The 21,194-nt window shown below is 46.4% G+C and overlaps 1 protein-coding gene across 5 annotated transcripts in view; it reads left to right on the top strand.

The window, feature by feature from the left end:
* The first annotated feature begins 400 nt into the window (after window positions 1–400).
* Window positions 401–21,194, top strand: part of AP3B2 (adaptor related protein complex 3 subunit beta 2) — a 35,681-nt gene continuing 14,887 nt past the window's right edge. For 2 of the 5 annotated variants that reach the window (XM_088148502.1, XM_088148506.1), the window contains exons 1-18: window positions 6,641–7,023; window positions 9,447–9,522; window positions 10,138–10,212; window positions 11,294–11,389; window positions 11,599–11,759; window positions 12,512–12,578; window positions 13,109–13,291; window positions 14,048–14,224; window positions 14,861–14,958; window positions 15,652–15,706; window positions 15,960–16,031; window positions 16,839–16,901; window positions 17,840–17,972; window positions 18,688–18,797; window positions 18,922–19,098; window positions 19,976–20,162; window positions 20,265–20,383; window positions 20,657–20,713. In XM_088148502.1, coding sequence (XP_088004628.1) covers window positions 6,773–7,023; window positions 9,447–9,522; window positions 10,138–10,212; window positions 11,294–11,389; window positions 11,599–11,759; window positions 12,512–12,578; window positions 13,109–13,291; window positions 14,048–14,224; window positions 14,861–14,958; window positions 15,652–15,706; window positions 15,960–16,031; window positions 16,839–16,901; window positions 17,840–17,972; window positions 18,688–18,797; window positions 18,922–19,098; window positions 19,976–20,162; window positions 20,265–20,383; window positions 20,657–20,713 — 2,157 coding nt within the window. In that variant the 5' untranslated portion in view covers window positions 6,641–6,772. Of the gene's footprint in view, window positions 582–6,640; window positions 7,024–9,446; window positions 9,523–10,137; window positions 10,213–11,293; window positions 11,390–11,598; window positions 11,760–12,511; window positions 12,579–13,108; window positions 13,292–14,047; window positions 14,225–14,860; window positions 14,959–15,651; window positions 15,707–15,959; window positions 16,032–16,838; window positions 16,902–17,839; window positions 17,973–18,687; window positions 18,798–18,921; window positions 19,099–19,975; window positions 20,163–20,264; window positions 20,384–20,656; window positions 20,714–21,194 lie in introns of those variants that run through there. The other 3 variants (XM_088148504.1, XM_088148505.1, XM_088148503.1) reach the window with 3 other exon arrangements.

Below are 21,194 nucleotides of genomic sequence, written 5' to 3'. Positions count from 1 at the left end.
CTTCGAAGCGAGGGGCTCCGCCAAGATCTTGTGCGAGAGGCTGCCCAAGCCCATCGCTCTGCCCGACGAAGATGCCCATCCTGGCCTGCTGAATAAGCCACCACGGGCTGCCGGGTTGCCCCATCGCCGCCAGCCTTCCAGCCCGGTCTACAGGCCACAAGGCTGAGCCTCTCCCCTCCCCTCCCCTCCCTTTTTTAAATGACGGGCAGACATCGGAGGGGCGGAGGTTTGTCTCCTCCCGCGCCAGCGCAGGGGCGGCTTCACCGGTTGGATCGGCGGCCTTGCCGTCCAGCCAGCCGCAGGGAGCCCCCCGCGCCGGCTGCCCCTTTAAGGGGCGGGGAGGCGCTTCGCAGCCCGGCTGCACCAGCCGCTCCCCCGCGCCGCTGACATCAGCCGCGTCCAGAGCCGCCGCCGCCGCCGCCCGTTCGAAGGCGCTCCCGGCCAGGCGGCCCTCCCGCGCCCGCAGCCATGTCCGCCGGCCAAGCCTACAACGAGGAGAAGGGCGGCTCGTCCAGCCTCGGCGAGCCGGAGTACGGGCACGATCCGGCCAGCGGGGGGATCTTCTCCTCGGATTACAAAAGGTGCGGCTGCTCCGGGGTGGAGGCCGGGCGGGCGGCAGCGTCGCCAGCCCCGATCTCGTTCCGGGAACGGCCTCCGCCTGCGCAAACGGGGCCGCAGCGGGGCAGACCCCGGCCGCGCAGAGGGCGGGCGCTTCTGCAGCCGCGGCCGGACTTGCCTCGCGGCCCTCCCCGCCGCCTCGGGGGAGAGCGGGGGGTGCTTCCCTCCCTCCCCCCCCCCGCTAATGGCTCCTGCTTTGCAAAGGATGGCCCAGATTTTTCGCTGCTCCACGGCGCGGCTCTAGACCCTCCTCCATCGCGAGGGTGACGCCAGGAGCCGCCGAGCCAATCTGGGCCAGGAGCTGCCCGCGCGGAAAGGTGGTGCGGCAGCTGGAAAGGGGGCTGCCCCCTCCCGCTAAAGATCCCAGGCGGGGAAGGGGGGGGGTTGTGGTTATGCCCTGTCTGGGTGGAAGGTCTTGATCTTGGCTGATCTCGAAAAGGCCAAGCAGGTCGGACCTTGTTAGTGCTTGGATGGGAGACCACTCGGAATCTCTGGGACAGGGTGGGAAGTCAAGAAAAACATTTTGGAATGAGGCAGGGGCAAACACCTGGCAAAAAGATGCATTGCTGGATCTGTATGATCTGCAGGACCCACGTTTGATTCAAAGGACATTAACTTTTTAGAAATTTAGTATATATTTAATCTGATTTTTATACTGGGCAGTTGGAGATTTTGGGCAGTCCAGAAGTTTAATAAATCAAGAAATATACTCTTCTTCCCTCCCCGCTTCAACTCAAGGGCATCTTTACTTTTTAATCTTGTCTCTTTTTCTCTTCTACCTGGACTGGAGCTAGCAATTTCCATTCCATTCCACGTGTGAGAATGCAGTGCAGGGCCATTTGCTGCATTTCTATTCCTTCTTTCCTCCAAATTGCTGGGGGCAATTCCTGAAGTGCTGCACCCTCCAATATTATCCTCGGCAATCCTGACAGGTGGATTGGGAAGAATGAGAAGAATTGGGCCAACATTTCCCAATGAGATATTTGGCTAATCTTGGGTTTGAGGCTAAAATTCCCAGCTAGCCATTGAATCCTGCTGTTTCTCTGCTGGTGGGGATTCTGGGAAGTGTAGTCCCAGCACATCTGCAAGGCACCAGGTTGAGGGAGGCCAACCCTCAGCTCTGGGGGAGAGAAGGAGAGTTGCAGTTCCATGTTGGTTTTGATGGTTTTCTTGGGCGGTATTTGGATCTCCCCGGGAGAAGCATCATTTTTATCCTGGCCCTGCATCACAGTTTTGTATTTATAAGATGAGGCATCGTCTTGGATTCTGCGCTGGCTGTCACTCATTTTTGTGAGAGTAGAAGCTGAGAGGTAGTCTGCCTAGCATACTGGCTGGGGAACAGCCTCTCTTGCTTCTTTGGGAGAGAGAAACCCGTGCAGGTGATAACTCTGTGACTTCTCCCAGCATCGCTTGAAGCATTTTTAGCTCTTAAAAAAGAAAAAAAAAAGTGCTTTTTACAGCTCTCTGGATCAAAGTATCCTGAAAAAAAAAAATCACACTTTGATTCCAGCTGAAAAAACAGTCACAAAATTCTAATCTTATGGCTGGCTGGACCGGATTGTGCTAATCAATACAACTAGTATATGAAGACATATCAAGATCTAAACTATGGTTTATGGTCTAGCATGTTGTAGGGATGCAGCCTATGTTGGCTTATTCAGTAAACCATGCTCTAGTCCCACTCAGGCGATACGCCACATCTGGGTTATTTGGGATCTCATGCGACAGAACTAAAGGAAAATATGTTAGAATGAACAGGAAGGGAAAGTTATGGCTGTGCCCGTGGAGATGATCTCTGAGGGCAGAGGCTTTTTCCAGAACATGTGAACAGGGTTGTGTGCCCTGGGAGTGAATCCCAACCAATCCCCTTGGTACCTCATTCAGCCTAATATTGAGATCTGTAGTGTTTCTCTAATTAATGATATTTAGCGTGAGCTATTTCTACTATCTGTATTGTCGAAGGCTTTCTACTATCCTTAAAAATCTTTCTGAACCTTTATTCCAGGTTGGAGAAAACATCTTAATATCTTTGGATAAAGATATATATTCTTTATGTAAATAAAAGCTAAATCAGTATCAGATCAGATTATCTCTGCACCTAGCCCAGTATTGTCTGCCTGTTGAAAGCAGCTCCTTAAAGGTTTCATGCAGAAATGAGCTCTTCCCGTTATGTGCTCTCTGATGTTTTTCTTCCTTTGGTTGGGAAATTTGCTTGGAAATTTGGGAAATTGGGAAACTTTGCACGTGAAGCAGGACTTCTTCCCCGAGTTGGTTAGCAATTGCCCATTGGAACCGGAATGCATTGGAATGTGTTGTTTGTTTCTGTTTTTGAATCCATAAGGACTTGAAACTTGTGGGCGCTTTTAAATGAAAGCTGGGAGTTTCTGAGGATACTGAATTCTTCTGCCAATACAGATCTTGCATTTTTGTGGTAGGATGCGTTAAAGATGGGAAACTATTGTTATAATGTTGAGGCATACAGCACATATTATTTGATTTGCTTGTGTCTCTGCTTGGCTGTGCAGTTATGAACATACCGCCTGTTTGCGTTCTGCAGTGAAAACCTCAGCTTCTCAATAATTCTGTAATCTGTGTGTGCTTCCTAGTAGAGATAAGCTTTGCTCAACTTGGCTCTGGCCAAGTGCGTTGGCCTTCTCCTCCTGATCACTTTCTCCACCAAAGGAGACATGCTGGCGGGTTGGAATCCAGGGTGCTGGCTGAGGAAGACGCATTCTCTTAGAGGCAGGACTATCCATGCAATTCCGGCACTTCTGTGTTGTCTCTGAGAGCGAAGTTGGTACATTGGACAGCTCACTGCTCCTTCGCTGCGGGAACGGAGCCTTCCCTTCCTCCCCTCTCCTTCTCTTGGCGCAAGACCAAAGGAAGTCATTATCGCAGTGACTTCTGATCCCTCCTGCACGGGAATCAGAAGCTCCTTCAGCTCCTTTCAAGGTGGTGTTCTTTAGATGGAAACCAGAAAGTGACGGCTGTTTGGTTTGGAAACAAGGAGTGCCCAGGGAGTCGCCCGGAGGGAGATTCTGGCTTGTAGAATAGCCCATGCTTGGGGTGTCTCAGCAGAAAGGTGAAGTTAAAGCAACTGGAAAGGTCTCTCTTCCTAGGCAGGATAAAGACAAAGGCTGGAGTCTCACTTTAGGCTCTGCTTAACCATGAATTCCTGAACAAGCCGCAATTGATTGGCTTGCCCAATATGCTGTCCTAAATCAAGGCTTAGAAAACATGGCCTGTCATTACCCTCTGTGCTAAGTTGTCATTAATAAAACAAGCAATAAAACAAAGGCTTGGGCCTTTGAAAGAATGGAAAATGAAATGGGGAAGGATGTAGTAGTAATGAAAACCTGGGCCAACTAAGATGGCTGCTTTTTTTTTACCTTGAGTATTGGCAGTCCAAATGCAGGACAAATGATGACATGTGTATGATGATGTCATTGAGCACCTGACAGAAGGATCTCACCTGGATGGTGGGGTTGTGATGTCATAGCTGCTTAGGGATGCCTTTGAACGTTGGTCATTTCTCAAGTGATTTTTTTGTTTTAAAACGGGGGGGGGGAGGAATACTCCACCAGCACTCCTCCTCTTTTTTGGCATGGCCAAGGTATAATGTGTTTAGCCTGTCATCCTTTGGCACAGGTGGATAATTTGGTGGGAGCCCTTCAGCACCCTGGCGTAGCACCCAACCGTGCTTGACCTCCTCTTGTTCCTGGTTTCACCCCTAATTTTGCATCATTTATTCTTCCCCTCAAGTGCCTCATAAATACATTTAATGTATTTATTTTTGTCCTCCATAAAACTCCCTTCTCCCATTCCAGGGCACCCGGAGGCCACCTGAAGCCCTGGAGCTGTCCAGGGTCCTGAACCTTTAATACTTTCATTATTTTTTTGCTGCAGGCTCCGACCACAGTGGCTGACAACCAGCCAGGCACTTTCTTGATGCAAGAAAAACATGAGAACTGAAGATTCTTCCTTAAAGGAAGCTTGACAGTTTAGGAAACGAGGCAATAAAAGGCCGTGCCCACAACTTAGAAAAAGAAATAGAAATTCCTGCCCGTATGCAAAACAGTGTCGCAGGCCTTTGACCAGGGTTGGCTTAATTATGGTTTCTTGATTAGAGTTGGCTACGTTCAGGGAATAAGCTAAGCCACAGAGAAGCAAACCACATTATGGGTTATAGAGTTGTGTGGACAGGGCTTCATTGTTCAGCTAATATGGCCCCTTCCCCCAAACTGCTAAGTGCAGCCGGGACCACTGAAAAATTAACTGTAAGAAAGATAAGAGAAGGTCCTAGAGTGGTGTTTCTCAACCTTGGCAGCTTGAAGACGTGTGGACTTCAACTCCCAGAATTCCCCAGCCAGCCTTGCTGGCTGGGGAATTCTGGGAGTTGAAGTCCACACGTCTTCAAGCTGCCAAGGTTGAGAAACACTGTCCTAGAGGTAGGAAAGTTGATGGAGAAGAAATTGAGGTCTGCTACTAGGGCTTGCTCCCAAGTAACAACAATCTTCTTTACATGCCAGTCCTACAAGGTAGACCAGATGAGGAAACTGGCTTCCTAAGAAGGCTGGAATTAAATTCTATTGAGAAAAGCTATAGCAGTGTTTCTGAACCTAAGAGATGTGGATGTCAGCTTCCCAAGCTGGCTGGGGAATTCTGGGAACTGAAGTCTACATCTCTTAAAGTTGCTAAGGTTGAAAAACCCTGGGCTATAGTAACAGAATCTTACAAGTCTGCTTGCATTTTCCCTTCTCTCCCTCTTACACCCCACTGAGTCGGGGGGTGGGGGGAGCCTGCCTGAACCTCTTCCCGATATGCTATCCCCTTTCCCTGGGCTGAAGGGAAAGGGGATAGCATATCCCCTTGTTGCTTCTGTAACGGCTTCTGAATATTCCCCTCCACGGCTCTGCGCATCCCACCCAAGTGAGAAGAAGTCCCAGTGAACTCAATGGGTTTATTTCCAAGGAAGCTGCTTGGCACTGGGCGTGCATTTTTAAGAGTTGCTTTAGCACCAGGAGCACCCACAGGGAAGGGTCAAAAGAGTCAAGATGGCGACTGTGATTGTGCGACATAATGCACATTAAAAGGGGCAGGGCTTGGATTGCAGAGTCACAGCCTCCATCTTGATATTTTGCATCTCCCCCCCCCCCCCATGCCCCTGCTTTAGAATGCCTAATGCTTGCCAGGGAATGACCACTCCCATAATCCCCAGCCAGCATGGCCTTTACATCACACAGGCTTATTTGGGGTGGAAATCTATTTATGTCAGTGTTGTCCAAACTTGGCCACTTTAAGATGAGTGGACTTCAACTCCCAGAATGCTGGCTGGGAATTCTGGGAGTTGAAGTCCACTCATCATAAAGTGGCCAAGTTTGGACAACACTGATCTATGTGGTCACTAGGAGTCGAAAATGACTTGATGGCACATAAGCAATCGTTTGAAAGACATCGGGCCGCTGAGAGCTCTTTACTTAGTTCTTGCATGCATTGCCCCTGCCTTTCGGGACACCCTACCCATAAGCTGTTGGGAGATGTGGGTTCAAGTTCTCGCTGGCCCATTAAGCTCAGCTGTTAACGTGGGGTTGCTTTCTATCACTCAACCTAGCCTACCTCGCCGGGCTGTTGTAAGAATTTAAAAAGCGGGGAGGGAATACTGAACGCGCATTCGATTCGGCACGCCATCCGATCTGCGCCCAGTAGAATCGGAAGGGCTGCTACGGGGTCCGCAGGCCGTTCTGTCCCTCTCCCCGAATGACGGGGATTCGCTTCCCCCGAACGAGCCTTCGGCTTCTCTCCCCGGGCCGGCAGCTGCTCCCCGGCCGCCAGGTGGCGCTGCGCCCATCGCCTTCGCGGCGGCGGGGCTCGCCGGCCGTCCCCCTCGCCGGCTGGCGCGGCGTCTGGTTTCAGGGCAGCGGCGAGCCCGGAGGGGCGGCGCTCGGCCGGCGGGCTGCGAGCGGAGTGGCTGCGGCCGCCCGAAGCCCCGCCCGCGCCTGGGCCAGCCAGCGAGGCGGCGGGAGCGGCGGACCTGCTAACGTGGCTGGCTGGCTGGGCGGCTGACCCGGCGGCGGCCACCGCGCCCGCGCCCGCAGCTGCAGCCGTCTGGGCGCCCGGTCGGGTCCTGCTCGGGGGCCGCGCGCCCGCCCCGGCGATGCAGAAGCTGCTGCAGCAGCTGCCCGCCGGCGCAGCCCACTTGGTCAAGGCGCAGCAGGCGGGGACGGAGGAGGCCAAGAGCCCCGTGCTGGTGCCCGATGGCGCGCCGCAGACGTGGTACCGCACGCTGGACGGCGACGAGCTGAGGCTGCTGAAGGGCCCCGACCCCGAGGCCGCCGCCCCCGCCGGGCAGCAGCAGCAACAGCAGCAGGAGCGCAGCCTGGAGGGCAGCGTGGCGCAGCCGCTTCGGTAGGGCAGGCGGGCGGGCGGGCGTGCCGCTCTTCCCTCCCCGTCCCCCCAGGCAGAGTTCTGGGTCGCGTTCTCAGGACAAGGTGGACGCGGGTCTGCCCGCTCACCCCCGTTTAGACAACTCATGGGAGCTGAACTGGGGTGGTTAGTTACACGAGGGTGTGGGGTGGGCCTAGAATGCATGGCTAATAGGGGGAACCATGGTGCAGCTGGCTCCTGGTTAGCGTGTTTTGTGAGAGTAGCCCTATTGGAGAGATTCCGGTTGGTTGTGAGAATGTGAAGAAAAGGGTTAAGTAACTCTCTTTGAGCGTGTCCTGCCAATGCTGTTGAGGATTGGGTTCACACAACTCCCTTAACTTAGCGTGTTCAAGACCTAGTACTTGCACTGGCACAAAAATGCTAAGCTGGGTTAATGTTAACCTGAGTTAGTTTGGTCACAGCTTGGTGCAGTTCAGTTGCATTGCTGAAAACAGATTAATTCTGTTTCTGTGGGAAAATAGCTGCTGACGTTATAACACTAAGGGTGAGAGTGTTGGTGAATTGGGGAGTTGTGTTTATTCAGCAAAGCATGGCTTAACCCCTTACGAATAATGGGATGCAAGAAAACCCAAAACTTGCCCTGCTGGGTTTGCATTTTAATGTAGGGCCTGGAGAGGCAGGATAATTTGGTAAAATGAAGATCTGATTCATAGGGTAATTCCCTAATCCAGATAATCCAGAATATTGTTGCAATTCCATGCCCCCTTACTGAAGCTCCCACTGAATGGGGTGGGATGCTTCCAAGTTAAGAGACAGAGGACTGTCCCCTTTATATCTTTCATCAGTTAGGTTCGCCCCTGTAATCAATCATGGCTCATTTAATCATGGTCTGTTTCTGTCAGCACACACCATGTGAATTTGGCCCTTGTGGTTTCTAAAACATGGTTGAGGGCTTAGTCGCACTAGTGTGTGAACCCAGCCTGGAGTTGTCAGCGTTGCAGACATTTTGTATGGATTCGTGTGAGGACAATCATGTCCAATTATTCTAAATTGATTAATCGTATAAAGAAAAAGAATGTTGGTTTATAATTTTCTAACAGAGGTTCCATTTTGAGAGGAGGGAGGGTCTCTTCTAAGAGATAGTTTTATAGTATTATTTCACTCCCCTCCACTTTACTGCCTGCTGAATTACCCCTTTCTACTGTTTCACATCATCTGGTAGTGGTGGGGTTAACCCAGGGGTCGATGGGCTGCAGTTTCATCTTGATGTCTGATGAGCGCATTCAGACAGGCAAAGGATACCTTGACTGGCTTGGGTGTTGCTTATCTGAACTTGGAGCAAGATGTGAGCAATGTGACAAACGTGGTTTAAGTGTAGTTTATTGAATCAACTCTTGTTGGCTGGATTTGCACCTTCTGCTGAGCTGGGAATCAGGCTCTTGCAGCTTGCTCAGTCACAATGAAGCAAGCCACACTCTGACTTTGTGCTCTGTTTCTCGGCGGCTGGGCCTTCTCACTTTCTTGCTGCTCCAAATGAATTCATGATGGGATAAATATTTCACAGCCCTCTGTGGGATTGGATTACTTTGGTGTAAACAAATGCTCTGAGATCAGTTTCCTCCTCCTGCTGCATTCATCAACGGCTCCTCTCCAGATGGTGTGACCGATAAGCTACCCTCTTATCTTCTCTCTGCCATGTTTAGAAATCTCGTGGCAAACACAGACTGAAGAAACAGTGGTTGGGTTCACACATTGCAGTAAGCCCCAATATGGGTGGGTGAGGACTGAGGAAGGTGTGAACCCATCCACCATGTTCTACGACTCACAGCTTGCACTCTGGCCTATTGAACAAAGCATGGCTCTGCATGATTGAATCCTGCTCATTGTTGTGCTCACACATTGAACTCATCGATAGATAGTTGACTAAACCATGATTAGTTGGATTCATGTAACCTTAAGCTAAAATTTGAGCAAACCACATGATGGCTTAGCGCAGTGTGTAAACCCAGCTGAAAGATTAGACTTTTTTTCTTGGGAAGAAGAGGGCTGAATTCTTTTATGGACAGAATATTCATAAAGTTACCCTTCATTTTTTCCATTGAGCCTGCATATGTTGGTCTGTTGTGAATTTTTTTTCTTTTTCATCCAGTGAAAGACGATCTTTGGAAGGTGACCAGTTTTCTATAGCTTTGAGTTTCAGCATAGGCATTCCTTTTTCCAGGTTGGCTTTAGTTTAGAATTTGGAACTTAATCTCTTCTCCTCCTTCCCTTCCATCTGCCTTTCCTGTCTCTAGCTCCATCCATTGGGTTGGACCATAACTCCCAGCTCATCCGAGGTGGGAATTCAGGGCCCTGGAGTCTACCAAGTTCAGAGGATGCTGGGGCAAGCACAGTGGGACTCCCATGGTTTGGATGCTTACAATGTTCTCTTTGTTTCTTTGCAGACATGATGATCTGAAGGAGATGTTGGACAGCAACAAGGATTCATTGAAACTGGAAGCTATGAAGAGGATTGTGGCGGTGAGTATCTCTTCAGAGCTGTCGCATCTGCTCTCTTCTCTGATTGCGGGATGATGCCCAACCCAGCTGGGGCTTCTTTCCTTCTGTTTAAGGAGTCCAAGACCCAGCATCCCCTCCCCTCTGGTTTGAGGGAGTTGTGTGAAGATTGTCCTTTCTCTTTTAACTCTTCACCTAATGCCAGGCCTTTGGGATTACTTCCTTGGCAAGAAAACATGAACCCTTGAGGTTTTATGAACAGGCTCTTGTGGCTAAAGATGGCTGGGAGATAAGTAAGTGTGACATCTCACACCTTCTGCCTAAAGCATTGAGAGAGGAGGATACCATTCTGTTACCTCTTCCTGTATTTATATACAGGGATACAGGATACCTCTTCCTGTATTTATATATATTTATGTTTTTAATGTTTGTTGTGAGTCGCCCAGAGTTCCCCCATCGGGGGGAGATGGGCGGGTGAGAAATGTAATTAATTAATTAATTAATTAATTAATTAACTAATTAATTAAAAAATACCATTCCATGGAGGGTCCAAAGGGACCAAGACATTTGATGAAGGGAGGTCCCTACAGGACAACCATTCTCTGCTAACTACCCCATGGCTGCCTTTCCTGCCCCCAGATGATTGCTCGAGGCAAGAACGCATCAGATCTCTTTCCAGCCGTGGTCAAAAACGTGGCTTGCAAGAATATAGAGGTAAGCAATCTTGCGCATGCATTAGCTGCGTCCACCCATTGCACTGAACTAAAAAGCAGATGATTTGTTTGGAACTGCTGATATTCTAAGATTCCAGTCATGTGGTTAGCAAACTGTGACTTATGACCTAATGCAACATGCAAACTCAGCCAAGGGAAGCCAGTCAAGATCATCTGAAGATGCTTGGAATTTTTTGATCGACTGCAGCGGGTATGGATAACCAAGAGCCTTTTAGATTTTCAGATTGTAACTCCTGTCCATCCAAGCCCATGGCAACATACTGGAAGAGCTGTCATCTGAAATACCTGGAGGTCACCAGGTTGCCTCTCCCTGGCCTTAATAAGTAATAAAGGGACTTTTGGAAAACTCACATGGTTTTTGGAATAAAGGTTGATGTAACATATATGCTGCTATAGACCAAGTTCAAACCAGGAAGCAATGGCCTTGGTCCAAATCTCTGCTTAGTCCTGTGGATGGCCTTAGCTATGCACAACTTGAAACCCTTGATTCACCCAATCTGTAAAAACATTGGCTGCCTTATGTAATTAAACCAATCAATACATGATTGCCATCTGCTTTCCCAGGTCTTTTGACTAGTTGCTTACTTGCTGGTTTTTAACCAGCGCATTCAAAATGGTTTATGGTTGAAAACCATCTAACGGATATAACTTGAAAGAGAAAAGAACAGGAAAAGGAAGCTAAGAAAATGTGTGCACTGTGTATGACTTTGGAGCCGGCCCTGTCATTTTGTAATGAGATTTGAGAGGTTATGGAAAGGCTGCAAGTTGATAAGTACAGAACTTGCTATTAGTATATTTATTGCTCAGTGCTATAATAATAACAACCCTAACCTTCTGCAACATGAATTATGGGGAAAGGATGTGATTGCGGTTGGGCAGCAAAATTATTTGAGCCAGCCCTGGATGTAACAATGGAAATAATTTGGGGAGACAAAATGGGGATGATGGCTTCAACTCTCCCTTCAAGGAGAAAGCCAAGGGGAAGGGTTGATACTTGGGGAAGCAAAACATAGGCCAAATTCTCAGTTCAGTGCCTGATCATTAAGCCATTTCTCTGCCAGGTGAAGAAGCTGGTCTACGTCTACCTCGTCCGGTATGCAGAAGAACAGCAAGATTTGGCCTTACTGTCAATCTCTACCTTCCAGCGAGGACTCAAGGTTGGCCATCACAATACTCAGAGGGCAATCACTAGGGGACAGGAATTGAATGGGATGTCCCAATGCATTGACCCTAGAGATGATTACCTCTGTCTTCAACGAACCTGAGTTTTACCTGTGCCCTGGTGAAAGGGTGGGGGCTTGAAATCTTCCCAGCTGGGAAGAGTGTTTAAAGAGTGTTTATCTTCCCAATTTCTTCTTGGCCCCAGGATCCCAATCAGCTGATTCGAGCCAGCGCCCTCCGGGTCCTCTCCAGCATCCGCGTCCCCATCATTGTCCCCATCATGATGCTGGCCATCAAGGAGGCAGCCTCAGACATGTCTCCGTATGTGCGCAAAACTGCAGCTCACGCCATTCCGAAGCTGTACAGGTATGGGCGATCAGTGCAGAACTGTGGCTTGGTTGTGCCAATTCAAACTGGTTCCTGTTGAGAGATTTGCACTGCAGTGGTGCAAAAACCAATGTGTTTTGAGTGTCCTTGAGATCTAATTGGTTAGATATAAGTGCTAAAGCAATCTACCAAGAGGTTGCCTTACAGATGTTAAATACTATATTACAGTGTGCTTTGCTCACAGCTTTTTGCCCTCCTGTTTGCACAGGGGTGTGCAACATTTTTGGCTCAGGGCCATGTTTGCTCTTTGAATAGTATTCCAGGAGCTGCCTTCCCACAGCACAACAGAACGAGGACAAATAACATGAGCAGGCAGGGTAAAAGCTAAATAAATATGGGTAGATTAAATCAATTCATTTCCGTTAAATACAGTTAATATGATTTCTCTAATGCATTTCATGATGTTCTCCTTTTGTTGCGAGAAACTTGAGGAAACCCGTCAAACTTTTTGAGGGTGTCCTGTGGTCCTAGAAATTAGAGTGGGCTTTTGTGCCTTAAGTACACACGCATGCACACATCACACAGACAGACAGATGTGTTTGTGGGTGAATGAAGGGATGAAGCTGGCATTTGAATTTCAAGCAGTGAATCATTTGTAAGTGTATCTCTCTGTCTTTATCTCAAGGATCAAGCTAAGCCCAAAATGAAGTAAATCACATTATGATAGAGCACAGGGTGTTGACTCAGCCTCTAGAAAGGGTTTAACCGCCAAGTGGCCTTGTTCCTTACAGCCTTGATTCAGACCAGAAAGACCAGTTAATTGAAGTCATCGAGAAGCTGCTGGCCGATAAGACTACGGTGAGTAAGATTGTCTCTGGAGGGTTTGGAGATAAGGGAAGAAAACTGAGAAAGAAAAAGTGAGCTTCAAAACACCTCAGGAGTGCAGTGTTTCTCAACCTTGGTGACTTTAAAATGTGTGGACTTCAATTTCCAGGATTCCCCAGCGTGCTGGCTAGGGAATTCTGGGAGCTGAAGTCTACACACCTTAACGTTGCTGAGGTTGGGTATGACTGCTGTAGATTAACAGATGGCACAAGTGATACTGTGTGGATTATCAGGTGCCTGATGATAATCCATAAAATCTCATGCTTCATTTTTGGCTTTCAGGGTGCTACAAGAGTTTGAAGAAGGGTGGACAAATGTGCAGGACTAAAACCTTTTTTAAAAAGGGACTTACTGTCAGTTTGTGTTCTGTAATAGGACTAAGAAAGAGCCTTCTCACAGTTGTTGAAGAATTCTGTGAAAAACAGTCGCTTCTTGGCTCTGTGAATCTGGACAGTCTCTTAATTTGTGAACTGTGTTTTCTGTCTTCTTGTCTTCTTGCCCAGTTGGTGGCTGGCAGTGTGGTGATGGCCTTCGAGGAGGTCTGCCCAGAGCGCATCGACCTTATTCACAAGAATTACCGCAAGTTGTGCAACCTGCTGATTGATGTGGAGGAATGGGGCCAGGTGGTGATCATTAACATGCTGACCCGCTACGCCCGCACCCAGTTCCTCAGCCCTAACCTGAATGTGAGTCAAGGAGCAGATGAGAGAGGAGCCCATCTATCAGATCCTTTGGCAGTGCCCTGAATGGGATGCGGTTCTTTATCCAAGCATGATCCTCACAGATTTCTCTTTATCAAGACTTATTGAGATGGAAGGGGTAGGGTACGAGAATCCCAGCAAGGGGACCTATTTTCAGTTTAGAACCAATATATCTTGGAGGACATTAGAGCAGAAGTGTTCTGAGTCTCTTTTTCAGAGACTTATGTGTTGGAGAGGAGGTTATGGAAAATCTGCAATCAATTATTTACATATTATTGTTTGAATCTTTATCAGTGAAACAACCAAATGTCAGTGTGACCAGAGCCAGAGATATTAGCTGTGGGACTTGGAGCATCCACATTTCAGGGGCATGCCACCTCCTTCGGTAGAACCTGGCCCAACAGAGCTCCTTGGCATATTCTTAGAACAGGATGTCGCAGTTCATACTACATGTTACACTAGGCTAGAACAGAGCTGAGTTGCAAGAAACATAATTGTCTTTGTATACTGTGTGAGTCAGGCCATCATACTGAACCAAAATATCATTTATTTGTTCTTGGGTGTAGCGTATTACGTGAAACAAGCCATTTTATTTGACCATCACGTTTATGGCTTCGTGTGCTACGTGAATGTAAGGAGTGATGTAGAATAGTTTAGAAGTTCATGCTGCCTGCAGGTTGGGAAAAGGGAGAGGACCACTTACTCCACCTCAAATGCTTTTCGTTGTTTTCCGATGGACAGGAATCCCTTCTGGAAGAGAGTGCTGAGAAAACATTCTATGGATCCGAAGAAGAAGATGCCAGAGATGACAAGGCCAAGTCAGCACCCGTGGCAAAGCGCAAGCCTTACGTGATGGATCCTGACCACCGCTTACTCCTGCGCAACACCAAGCCCCTGCTGCAAAGCCGCAATGCTGCAGTGAGCCCTTCTCCTGGGTTTGGGGGGGGGGAGAAGCTTGCCCTGAAAATAAAGAAGCCCCTCCCTTGTCTTGTGGTCACCAGAATGGGTGCAGAAAAGAAGAAGGGGAGAAAGACCTACCCTTGGCAAAGGGCATCCTCTGTGTTCATGCCCAAGTGAGGTGGGCAATAACTTGAAGCTCCTGCCGTCTTTGTGGTGTAACAGAGGCTGTACTCATAAAAATGGGCAGGGCCGGTAGGAGAGGGGTGGAGCTAGGTGGACCCAAGTGAAAATATTTTTCTCACAGTCTTAAAGCGAAACTTGACTTTCATCTGTGCAGACAGACAGTTATCTGGTGGCAACCCTCATGTTGAGTGTTGATAACTGTGGCACAAGTTTCAGGCATTACATAAGATTATTGGGCACGAAGGGCAGATGATTTATGGGTTTTCCACTCCTCCGCGTGATATTTTTTTTTTCTTGCTAGTCTGCTCTCCACAGCAGATTCCTTGTATTTTGGGATTTGGGGCACTCTTCATCCGGCTCATTCTTCTTTATGGCCTTATGCCATCTCATGTTGGCAAATACAGCAAGCAGATAAACATCTCTTGGTTGTTCCACCAGCTTGTGATCCAAGTCACCTCCTCTGTTTTTCAGGTGGTGATGTCAGTTGCTCAGCTCTACTTCCACCTCGCTCCTAAGGCTGAAGTTGGCGTCATTGCTAAGGCCCTGGTGCGTCTCCTGAGGAGCCACAGGTATCCAGATGCTTCCTTCCCATTCTCTGTAATCCCAGGGCTGAATTTTCCTTTTCTTCTTCCAGCAAAGTGACTGAATCAGGGCATTTCTGCCAGTTTCCAACAACTCTTGATTACATCTTGGTTTGTCTAGATGTTTTGGAACCTGGATGTGGCCTTTAGAAAGGGACAAAACGTTGCAGTGTCAGATGCTTCTTTTCAATGTCCCAAGTAGTCATGGCCTTTTTTCAGGAGGTTCCGCTCCATTCACTCTTTTCCTTTTTCCATTGCCACCTCCCCAGACTGTTAGGCAAATTGTTAAACATTCAGTTTTTATCAGTTATAGCCCTCAGTTTAATAAGTTTTCTCTCAAACCGTCCATGGGCATAGCTGGGCAGAAATGGGAGTTGTAATCCCATCACTTCTGGAGAACTCTTGCTGGAGGAAAAGTAATATTCACCAGAATTCTTGTAAAAACTAAGGCTAACCCTATCTGATGATGGTGGATCTCAAGAAGGCCTAGCCTCATTAATGATTTTCTTTCTTTCTTTCTTTCTTTCTTTCTTTCTTTCTTTCTTTCTTTCTTTCTTTCTTTCTTTCTTTCTTTCCTCTCTCTCTCTCTCTTTCTCTCTCTCTCTCTCTCTCTCTCTCTCTCTCTCTCTTTCTTTCTTTCTTTCTTTCTTTCTTTCTTTCTTTCTTTCTTTCTCATGGCAGTGAGGTACAATATGTGGTGCTTCAGAATGTGGCCACCATGTCCATCAAGCGTAGGGTGAGTGTCACTTTCCTTTTTCAGGTGGGAATTATTCACATGTCCCACTGCAAAACGTGGGTGCAGGTTTTATGGAGGTCTGTCACATTGCACTTACTTAATATCAGCCAGAGTTTCTTCCCATTTGTCAGCGAGGGAGCAGTATATATATCTTGAAGAGAATCTTTTTTGATCTCTAGAAACCCAGAGAAGTCTCCATGGATTTTTTTTTTTTTAGCTGAACCTGTTTCTCTTTCTCTCCTCCTCTCTCCAGGGAATGTTTGAGCCCTACCTGAAAAGCTTCTACATCCGATCAACTGATCCCACCCAGATCAAGATCCTAAAGGTGTGTTCGATGCTCAGATAGCTTAGCTCATGGTTGTTAATCCACTTCTGTACACTGGGTTGCCATACTCCCAAATACAATCCAATTCCAAATAACGCATCTTTTGTTTTTAACATTAAAAACCACCAACCAAAGCAGAGATGAAAAAAAAATAAAAGTGAAACATTGACATTATTGTATGTTAATGGTGTAAATCTGTGGTGAGAATTATACAGGGTACTAAGCCCTAATGTTACTTGTTTGTGCTAATCCTAAACCGATGGATGGACCCAGCCATGTTGGTTTGTAAACCATGGTTTGCTGAATGTGATGTCTGAAGCAGGCCACATGGCTTACTGAACCATAGCTTAATACAATCTCTTTCTGTGTCTTCTCAGAAGTAAGGCTATATCTAAGTAAGAGATTCACTAATCATAGACCAGCTGCAAACCTAATTGAGATTTACTCCCAGGTTTATTACTTAGGGCAAAAACAAACTAAGTAATTTGTTTTTACTTATTGTAAAAGTAATTTTTTTAAAAAGGGAACTCACTTTTACTTACATTTATTTTTACTTTAAATTTATTTTTAAAACAGGGAAACTTTCCAGGGTCCCCCAGACATAGATGGCCATTTTGTTCTTTTCTTAGAGGACAGCTAGCAAATTCCTTTCCGCTTCTCCCATTCCTCTGAATTTTGCCACACGCAGCAGGATGCAAAGCCTGGCTTAGCTCTCATTATTTCTTGCATCTCTGCATGCTCAAGGAAGCAGTGATACTGAAAGATGTTCAAAGCTCATTCATTCTGCTTTTTTTCCTATCCTGATAGCTGGAAGTTCTGACCAACCTGGCTAATGAAACCAACATTTCTACCATCTTGCGGGAGTTTCAGGTAATATATGGAAAATCTCTGAGGCCTCTTCCACCTCCGGGCACAATGCCAGAACTTTTTCCTTTGTTAATTGGATAGCCAGGACATTTTCAGTGTCGAAACCTATATTGTATCCCCTGATTAATTAAGTGCTTTGTCCCACAAATAGGGTGGTCAACAACCAAGCATTTTTAAAATGTGTGTGGCTGCCCAGTGAAGCTGGGCTTCCTGGATTTAAACTGATTGGAGTGCTACTGAAGCCAACAAGCCCTCCTCTTACTTTTAATTTTAAAACAATGATATTTTGCTAACCTTTGTCATTCCTTCCATGATTGCTGACCATCTTGGGTTGGAAACTTGCATGCGAAACAGTATTTTTTTTTTAAAGAAAATAAAAGAACAGGGAAGGAAAAAGAACAAAGGAAAGGGGTAAAAGAGTAGGATGCAGATGAGTAAATAAGTTATTTACATAGAGATTATAATGCTTCAGTATATCATTAATTGAGTGTGACTAACTAAATATATTGTTTTAAAGCTTGAAAATCCCTATTAAGCTCTAAGCAAGCCTAAATCTCAGGAACCATGGCTAGCACAGTATAAAGCATAGAACGAAATTGTGAGTTGCAGTAAATTCTGTCCATACTATTAAAAATCTATTCTAATTTAGAAGTCCTATAAAATTAAAATACATGCAGAAAGAAACCCAAATGTTGGTGTTGGTACAAATCCATCTCTTGAATTGTGGTCTAGGAAGGATTTCCAGGTTGGATTAAATTCTGTTAGGTTTACTTTTGAGACATGAAGTTAGCCTAAACATCAAAGCGAAGTCCCAGCTGTTAGGATTTCTTCTTTCTATGGAGGAAAGCTTGTTTCATCTCCAAGGAGAATATTCAGCTAGATCCAGTCTATACGGTAGATAGATACATTGGACAAGACTTTTGTTCCTTCCTTTCCTGCAGACTTACATCCGGAGCATGGATAAAGACTTTGTGGCAGCCACAATCCAGGCCATTGGCCGCTGTGCCACTAACATCGGCCGAGTGCGGGACACGTGTCTCAATGGACTGGTTCAGCTGCTGTCCAACCGAGATGGTGAGATCTTGCTCTTAGAAGCAACCTAATGTGTTTCAGCAATGTGGACAGATCATGGAACACACTAAGGGTTGTGTGTGTGTTTGTGGGGCGGGGGTTATGCTCCAAAGACAAGGGAGCCAGGTCAAAAAGTGGATAGAACTGTGTTGCAAGCAATATTCCATTGATTGATTACATTGAAATCGCCACCCAACTCACACAAATGCAACTCTGGGTGGCATATATCAATATAAAGCAAAAACATTGAAGTGCAATTAAACTATGACAACAATTAATAGACTACCAGACACCTTTGGTATGCACTATACCTTATAAGACATCATCCTCTCCTATCACCCTGGCCCCAATTCCATTAAAAATAGCCTCTTTTCCCTCACTAGCGCATTAAAAATGGAAAATTAATGGCCACTTTCAGAGGGGCTTTGGAGGTTGTGAGGTCTAGCCCTGGGATCTCAAGCTGTACCCTGAGGGCAACTGATTGTCCTTGCAGATGACTCCCATTTAAACCAGAAACTAGAATCCTGTACTGTTTCTGGCATAGTGGGTTAAGGTGTCCAGGTATGAGACCCATTGCCATGGCTCTTGAGGGGAACCCTTGTGAAGCTGCCTTTAGTGTCTTCCTCAGGCCTCCATGAGGCCTTTGTCTCATTCTCTCTAACGGTAGAGCTGGCCTGGTTTATGTCTACCTTTCTGCTTTCTCTGCCATCCTACTTAGAGCTGGTTGTGGCCGAGTCAGTGGTTGTCATTAAGAAACTTCTGCAGATGCAGCCGTCTCAGCACAGTGAGATCATCAAACATATGGCTAAGCTGACGGATAACATACAGGTTTGAACAAGAGCTGAGGAGGAGGAGACTCTCCAACCTCTACTTGGTTGGAATGTGATGGAGAGGAGAGGATGAGGAAGGCAGGGCTGAGAGACACAGAGATGTCACTTCCCCTTGTCTGCAGGTACCCATGGCCCGGGCCAGCATCCTATGGCTGATTGGTGAATACTGTGAACATGTGCCCAAGATTGCCCCAGATGTTTTGCGCAAGATGGCCAAGTCCTTCACCAGTGAGGAGGATATTGTGAAACTGCAGGTCATCAATTTGGCAGCCAAACTTTATCTGACCAACTCTAAGCAGGTAATGTCCTTTCTAAGAATAACAGGGAGTGTAAGTTTCTAGGCTGTGTATCTGTCTGGTTCTGTCATAGACATGTCAAGGAGACACGTATCACAAGCATGCACACCAGAAATGCCTCTTAACTTCCAAAATAAAAGAAAATTTAGGTATACATGTTTTGTATTGGAACTATCATACTTCTTGGGATGATAGTAAAATATTTCAAAAAGGGACCTCTTAATACATAACTTTTCCACTCAAGGTTCAAATTTCAGATGGTACCTCTGGTCCAGGAAGTTTTGAAGGAACCAAAGTCCAGAAACCATTGGAGTGGCCAGCTATATTAAATCTAATAAAGAAAGAAATAAAATAATTGATTCACTCAATTTAAAAGTCCAGCTATTACTTAAATCCATCTCCAACTTTAAGGGTGAACACCTACATGTTTTAGCAGGTGGAAAGAAGAAAAACAGTTTTATCTTAACAAAGCTAGAGGTCATTGCTGGTGGGGGCATACATTTTTAAAAGTAAAGTCAAAAGAATTTCAGATGGAGATAATAATAGTTCCTAATAATAGTTCAGCTATTAATAGCTGGAAGAGAAGAATAAAGTCCAGGTTCCAGTGATATAAAATAATTTTCTTCCAATATGCAAAGTGATGTGTATATTCATGGAAGAGACAAAAATAAGTTGTACAGCTGGAAGAGCTCTAGCTTGCCCTTGTAGTATTGTTTAATTTTATTTATTAGATTTATGGATGTAACTGAAATCTCCATACCTCTGGCCTTTGGTGTAAGATGTTGCCAGGAATTACCCTCAACATGCCCAGCTCGTAACCTGTGGTTGACCCATCATTTTCTCTTTTTTGTTCTTTGCCATGTTGTTATTGCATCCACAGAGTAAGCTGTTAACCCAGTATGTGCTGAATCTGGCCAAGTATGACCAGAACTATGACATTCGGGATCGTGCCCGTTTCATCCGCCAGCTCATTGTACCCACTGAGAAGAGTGGTGCCCTCAGCAAGTATGCCAAGAAGCTCTTTCTGGCACAGAAGCCTGCTCCCATTTTGGAGTCCTCTTTCAAAGGTAAGGTATGGCAACTAACCGGACCTGCGGGAACAGTTGAAGGACCAAGATGGTGTGGCCTTCAAACCTGGGTGGATTTTCCTGATCTCTTCTTCCTTCCAGATCGTGACCACTTCCAGCTGGGCTCCCTTTCACACCTCCTTAATGCGAAAGCAGTGGGCTACCAGGAACTTCCTGATTGGCCCAGTGAAGCTCCAGATCCATCTGTGCGCAACGTGGAGGTAGGACTAACCCTCTCTTTATTGATGATGGGATATGGGAATCCTTGAAGCTAGTTTTGCTCAGATACATTATGAAAATATTGAGTGTCAGTGTGTCAGTGGTCCAATGCTCGACCTGTACAAGAGTCATATCTCCTCAGCTATTATGGCAGGTGAGGCACAAGTCCAGGCCACCATGTCTTCTGCAGAATACTGTGCTTGCAATATCTAGTGGGGTGTATTGTTCTGTTTTGATGAAAGGTTGGTGTCTATACCCCATGCTTATTTTTCTAGGAAGACTCCATTGATCCTAGAGGAACCCACATTGGGCTACTGGGTGGTCCCAAAGAGGTGGTGCTTGTGTGTGCAGTGATAGTTTTCCTCTTTCCTGTTTTCCTTCTCCTCTTCCAGCTTCTCTCCCCATGCTGTGCATCTCTGTGTGTGCTAGTTAGGACTTCCATCCCTGGGTGATCCGTTGACAGATTGAGAATACTGTTGATGGACTAAAAAAGTGCCCTGATTTAGTCAGGTTGCTGATTTATTTCAAAAATGTTATTATAAAAGCTATAGGACCTCTCTTGGCAGAGGCATTGAATCTTCTGTTTTCACAACAGAGCAGAGGGCATATTTTTTAAGACAGTGGTATCTGCTATAGCACATTAAAATGTGCATTTAGTATCAAAAAGAGGACTTTTCTGTATTGTGAATGAAAATCTACTATATTAAAGGAATCCATATTAATCTATGAGAGTCTCTTTAACATGGCAAAAGCCTTAACTTTGTCTTTCTGCCATTTTTTTACTCCCTGTAAGGATTTCAAACCCTGTGCAGT

The sequence above is a fragment of the Python bivittatus genome, unplaced genomic scaffold, assembly GCF_059951505.1.
Source record: "Python bivittatus isolate LINGU-HERP-01145 unplaced genomic scaffold, Pbiv_v1 ctg000530_np1212, whole genome shotgun sequence".
NCBI lineage: Eukaryota > Metazoa > Chordata > Lepidosauria > Squamata > Pythonidae > Python > Python bivittatus.
Note: the sequence above shows the minus strand (reverse complement) of the source record. Positions and strands in the feature narration are given on the sequence as shown.